This window comes from Pseudomyrmex gracilis, unplaced genomic scaffold (assembly GCF_002006095.1).
Source record: "Pseudomyrmex gracilis isolate BER0280 unplaced genomic scaffold, ASM200609v1 scaffold_330, whole genome shotgun sequence".
NCBI classification, from domain to species: Eukaryota; Metazoa; Arthropoda; class Insecta; order Hymenoptera; family Formicidae; genus Pseudomyrmex; species Pseudomyrmex gracilis.
Window position 1 is genome coordinate 43,020 of NW_018020914.1, and position 5,975 is coordinate 48,994.

The window sequence follows — 5,975 nt, forward strand, 5'->3', positions numbered from 1 at the left end:
AGAGAGAGAGAGAGAGAGAGAGAGAGAGAGAGAGAGAGAGAGAGAGAGAGAGAGAGAAAGAGGAAGCGGCAGTTAATTACCCGACGATACACCCGTCGCTCACTGTACCTGATATTGAGTGCAATTAAAGCAGTGCCAGCAGCATCTTTCGCCCTCGACGTACTTCTTCGCCTGGCCGAGCTCGCAGGGTAAGGAGCACACACTTTCTGGCGTTTGCGGATGTCCGAGCTTAAATTGGATTTCTGGAACAAATACACACGCGCGGGATTGCGCGACGACGCAGAATATTATACGGGATTAACGCTGCGTTCGTAAGTAGACACGCCGAACACGTATAAAGAGACGCGGGAACACCACACATCAAAACATGAAGGACTTACCGGATGTGTTCAGTCGAAGCTCGCCCTCCAGATATTTACCGACACGGATCCACTCGTACTTGCCCTCCGTGGTTTGCTTGAAATGTATGATGTTGTATCGCGCGGGTCCGTCGCCGTTCTTGTCGAATCTAAACTTGTCACCGCTTAGACCTTAAACGCAGTCGTTCGATCACCTTAATGAGCTAATCACGGGTAAAGATAATAAATAAAAGATAGAAATACAGGCTCCTCATTAGAGTTGGCTCTTATTTACTCCTGATGAAAAGTTTTTTTGAATTGTTTTCACGACACCTCCGTGAATGGCTCCAATTGCTAAAAAAAATAATCTGTGAAAGAGTTCAGCCCGATCGGATAAGGGAAAAAGGAGTCCCTTTAGCCATTAAAAATTAAACAAATTATTTAAACACACAATGAATCCATTTTATCGTTAGTCATCGTACGAAAAAAAGTAATAGATGATAAAAACTTCTGACACAGATCTACAATTTTTGCGATGGCACGGAAAGCCGGAGATTCCAGGTTCGACTCCTGGCCGAGGAGTTTTTTTCGCAATATTTTAAAATTAGTTAGGGGGATATCCGGGGTCTTTCATATGTAAGATGCAAATCCAGCATCCCGTATGAATTTAAGAATTGAGATTTCAATTCAAAAAACAGTCACTTGTAAAAATTTTTATAAGTAGAATTTGTTACATGTGTATATATATATATACACGCACAGTTTCCGCACAAACATCCTGCGAATGGCTCGTAAGGCCTTATATATTTCTTGTCTACAATTTTTGTTTAACATGTTTTTCGGTATAATCAGTAAGTTATAAAAGATTATCAAATAAAATCGATCGGGCTGAACTTTTTCACAGATTAATTTTTTTTTAGCAATTGGAATCATTCTAGAAGGTGTCGCGAAAAAAATTCAAAAGTCGAAAATAAAAACCCCATCCTGATACATTTGTGCTGTTACGTGGATTCATCGTAAAATGTTATTTTATGTGAATTTCTTATGCAAACAACTACGTCAACAGAAACGATGACCATCGCATTTCTACTCTCGATAATATTCCCTCATAAACGACTAAAATCGCTCGCAAGAGATCGGTTATATTCGCACGTCTCGCAACCCCTTTCAGAATTGCCTTGTCAGCTTACCCTCAAAATCCACCTTGCGCAGATACTGCAGAAGCTTCGTTCCCTTCGTTGGTTTCATCGCGTCGCACAAACCCGGCTTTCCGTAGCAGAGATCGCGGTGCATGTCTCTGAGAAAGAATAATTTGTTTCCAGGATTCCTTTGTCAAATGTGTGTCGGCGAGAGAGGAATAAAATCTGTGATGTTTGAAAGAAAAAAAAAACTGACAGATATCTAATTCCAATTACCGGAAAGCGTACGCGAACGCCATCACCGCGTCGGAAACGAACTGCAATTGATCCTCAAAAAAGTCATTTTTCGTATCATTTTTCGTGAGACGTTCCTTCTTGGTGCAAGCATTTGTATATTTCTTGTTGTACGGAGTCGTGGTCGAGTCCGGATATCGGCACTTAAAGTGATCTTCCCAGAATTCTACAATAAAGAACCTCTGTTTTTCTTTCGTTTCCTCTTGCACTGGGATCTGATTGCGATATCGGAGTCAAGTGCAAACTCAGCAAGAAACGAGACGGTCGCTTACATTGTTAAAACCTCGGTAACGAGAATAAATTTGCGTTTCATTCTGAGAGCGAATAAAAATATTGCGCAATACTCGTTGAATGAGAAATAAATAAAAAATACAAACGCGGGCCTGTTAGTAGCTCTTAGCTAGAAGCGCTACATCGATCGTTCGCTTGGCGGTCAAACGACAATAAACGCGCTAATACAGACGTTAAACTTCGGTAAGCCCGCTTTTGTGTGCTAGAAAGTTTGTCGGCATATATTGAGAGAACAAAGTCTGGTTTCTTATTATAAACAATCGTAACTGCGCGCGCATACGCACACGCATATACACGCCCGACACGCATTTGTGATCGTCTCGCAAAATCAGAATTCGCTCAAAGCGAGTTTCGCTGCAATTGTTCGGCCTTTATAGACGGGACGCTTACCGACGAACCACGGGTTCCTCCGATTGTTGTCGACGGTCAAGTTGAGGAAGTACTCCTTGAAGCCCTTGATAGGATTCGCCTGGGGCTGAACTGACAAAGTGCCCTCGACTTCCGGCTCGTTACCGTCGCTCACTAGTCTCCTGGCGCTCCATCCATCGCTGCCGATCCAGGAAAAAGTACCGGTCGCATTACACCGTCTGACCGCTCTCATCAATTCGGCCACTTCTTGATCGGATCCGAAGATGATGCAACCTGAAAGCGATGCAGGCTGGAATTTTGCCCTCGTGAAAATTTCGCGTTGGCGGCTGTAGCCGCAGGTGGATGTGTGTAACACATTCTCTCAACTTTATTATTATTATCGCGCCAAAGTTTTCACCTAAACGATTTATTTTGCCGATTGTACAACACGCTACATGTTCCGGAAATTCGTTTGCTCGAGAAAAAGCCTTCCTCCAGTTTTTTTTTATTGAAAAAGTGTCAATGAAATCTTCATATATCGCGGTCGGAACCTTTCTTGATTCCTACGGGAATCAAGATTATATAGGATTTTGGGCAAGAGAAAATGGGCAAGGAAAATCGTGAGTGAAAGCGTTAGGTCGGCCCCTCACGGATTTGAGATCGACTGGATACAAAGGGGCACACACAAGTGTACGTGCACGAAGGAAATTCTGCATAAGATATTTATCGCGAAATATCATTCGCTCGTCAGAGTTGATAGATACACAATCATTTTTTATGTTGGAGAAGTTAAATATCTGCTTCTCTTGCATAAATTTCGGCCAATGGAAGAAAAGAGTTTGCATTAAAAAAAAATGTGAATGCAAACTTCTTGGCAACTGTATGTTTTTTATTGCTGATAAGCTAAAATTGGACGCAGAAAAATTTCTATACCGCACTGGTGCAAAACGTATTTTCTATCAAACACTATTTTATACAAGCTTTTTTGTTGGAGATATTTTTATTCTCTTTCTCTCTCTCTGTGTGTTTTTTTTCTTTTCCTTCTAAATTTTTAATATGTTTTTCTCTGCAAAACTCAAACATTTATTTTCTAAAACTTTTCTGTTCGTTGCCTAAAAATGTTCGGAATATTAATCAAATGTCAAAGGAGATTCTAAAAATTGCAAAGAAACTTCCAGATTCCGAGTAGCTTAAGCAGATGAAATATCTGTTTATTCCTCCACGAAAGGTAGCAAATTCCATTGTTCTGAAACAAGATTACCATTTCGAAGTGCGCAGAGAGCGTTATGCCGTTAAACTATATGCTTTTCTTTCTTATGTTATTTTACTGCGATATCCAGTAAGAGTTATCTGACAACATCATAATTTTTATACGTGCGCCTTACAGACATTTTCGCTCTAGTCCATTTCTCATTTCATACCGACGGAAATAGAAACGTATATACGCTCGCTCTCGTTCCTCCGCCGCGCGCGCGCGTTCCGTTCTGTGTGCATTGTATCGTATTCGAATTTCCTCACGAAACGCGAGCGAAATCGAAGAGGCTTTCGATATTTTATTAACGGTACGTGCGTCGATATTTTTATCGCCACAAACACGACGTACGTTATGCTCGTTTATTGTTTTTATTTTTTATTTTTTTTTTTCAACATTTGTTAAAACGTGAAACGATTGTTTATAGATAAGCTTATTATGTAAAAATTGATATTTATCGCAATGTCTTTATACGTTTGGCGTGCGTTTTATTTTTCACCGGAAACTCATGAATATTGATATTAATTGAGAAATAGCGAGCGTTATTTCTATTGGTGTATAAATATATATATATATATATATATAAATAAAATGCAAATGCGCGTGTGCCAATGCCATATTTCCTGAGTTCAAACTCGGGGAATGATATGGAGATGGTTTAATTTCCCGCGTGCGCGCAAAGTGCAAAGTGCTTTGTGGTACGCTTAATGGATGGCAGGATGCGCGCGAACGATTCGATTAAAGCTATACGTCAAACTCCGCGCTTGATATCCGTTCGACTTGTATATAAAGAAAAAGCTGGGAGAGAGATTTAGAGTCGTTCGCTCGTGTCGCACGTAAAAGGTATTCTGACGGGAGTAGATTGAGGAGTTCTCGGTCGAGTTCTGGAGATTTTCAGCAAGTTTCCGATTGCATTTGACAAAGTGCCGTCTGGAACGAGTCGCGTTTCCATTTGGCATTTCCATTTCGATAATGAGCCTGTTTCGTCACTCAGGCGAATCGAAGGGAATCGGAGTCTTTGCCGTTGAACGATACGATTTCACAATTGTCTCTCCCGAGACTTGATTATCGTTTTGTATGTCGTATGAGTTAGAAAGAGACAGACACAAAGAGAGAGAAAGAGAGAGAGAGAGAGAAAATAAAAGTTTTGTATGAACTGATTGCCAATGTGTGTGCGCGAGAAGATCCGATAATATTTTAAACCTGAATCTTTTTTAATGAAAGTCTCGTCGTAGAGCGCGCGCGGAATAATTGATTACGATTGAACAATCTCTAAACGCATCAAGAATCGTATATTACAAACGCGTGTGTATACACACACACACACACACACACACAGACAAGCTGCATATGTGCAGCCGACATGCACGTAGTAAGATCTAAAAGTTCTCGAGCGCGAACCGTGTTTTTCTTTCAGAATAAAAACACTTTTATTTTACGAAAAATGCAGTGAAATAAGAGGAGAAGAGACCATATTCGAGAGATAAAATAAAAAGTCTAAAAAAAATACTCTTAAAAAATTTTCGTAGCTACATACGTGTGGTGTGCTTTTAAACAAATAAAAAGACGGTAATGCTTGTGGATTATTATTTAGCTTTGTTTTACGGGATAAGAACCGGCTTTTATTTTACCTTTTGCTCGTGGTTTTGTCAGCAGTTTCCAGACTATGTTGTTGTAGACGCTTTCTTCGGCGACGCCGGAATCCTTCACCAGTTTCTCTTTGACGGCGATACATATGTTATTTTTTCCCAGCAGTTCCTCGAGTTCCTCGAAGGCCTGCAAGCGAGACAGAAACAGATGCATTTTCTCGAAGAGAACGTTTTTAACAATGCGCCGGGGCACATCTAGCGCGAGCTCGCGTGGCATTCGTCGCTCGCTGCTGCTTTAAGATCTTTGAGGAAGAAGAGAAGGAGAGAAATCGTACAAGAATGAATGGAAGAACGCGGAGAAACGTACTTTATAATAGAAAAATACAGACTTAAAAATAAAAAGCAACCCCTCCAAAAGAATACTCACCGTATTTTTTGATAGACTGTGCAAAAGATCAAGACAACAAAGATCGTCGCGCGTTGACGCGTCTTCGCGTCCTCAAGAAAAATAATGCAACTCTGTTTCTCGGCGAAGTATCGCGTTCAATAAGAGTTCACGAAACGAGTCCTTAACGATCTTCCACCGAGCATAATCTCGCATCGACTCGAGATAAAACTGTTATTGTGTAAAACTATATTACTTTTCTTTAAGAAAGTTGTTTTTTATATGTATATAATATTATATGATATTATATAAATATAATATAGTATTATATAATAATAT

At 40.2% G+C, this 5,975-nt stretch overlaps 1 protein-coding gene across 1 annotated transcript in view; it reads right to left on the reverse strand.

Moving 5' to 3' along the window:
• Nucleotides 1–5,975, reverse strand: part of LOC109860108 (metabotropic glutamate receptor 2-like) — an 84,627-nt gene that overhangs the window by 12,358 nt on the left and 66,294 nt on the right. Inside the window, exons 4-9 of the mRNA XM_020438976.1 lie at nt 5,294–5,438; nt 2,453–2,704; nt 1,754–1,937; nt 1,529–1,635; nt 381–530; nt 109–242 (exon numbers count right to left, since the gene is read on the reverse strand). Coding sequence (XP_020294565.1) covers nt 109–242; nt 381–530; nt 1,529–1,635; nt 1,754–1,937; nt 2,453–2,704; nt 5,294–5,438 — 972 coding nt within the window. The remainder of the gene's footprint in view (nt 1–108; nt 243–380; nt 531–1,528; nt 1,636–1,753; nt 1,938–2,452; nt 2,705–5,293; nt 5,439–5,975) is intronic.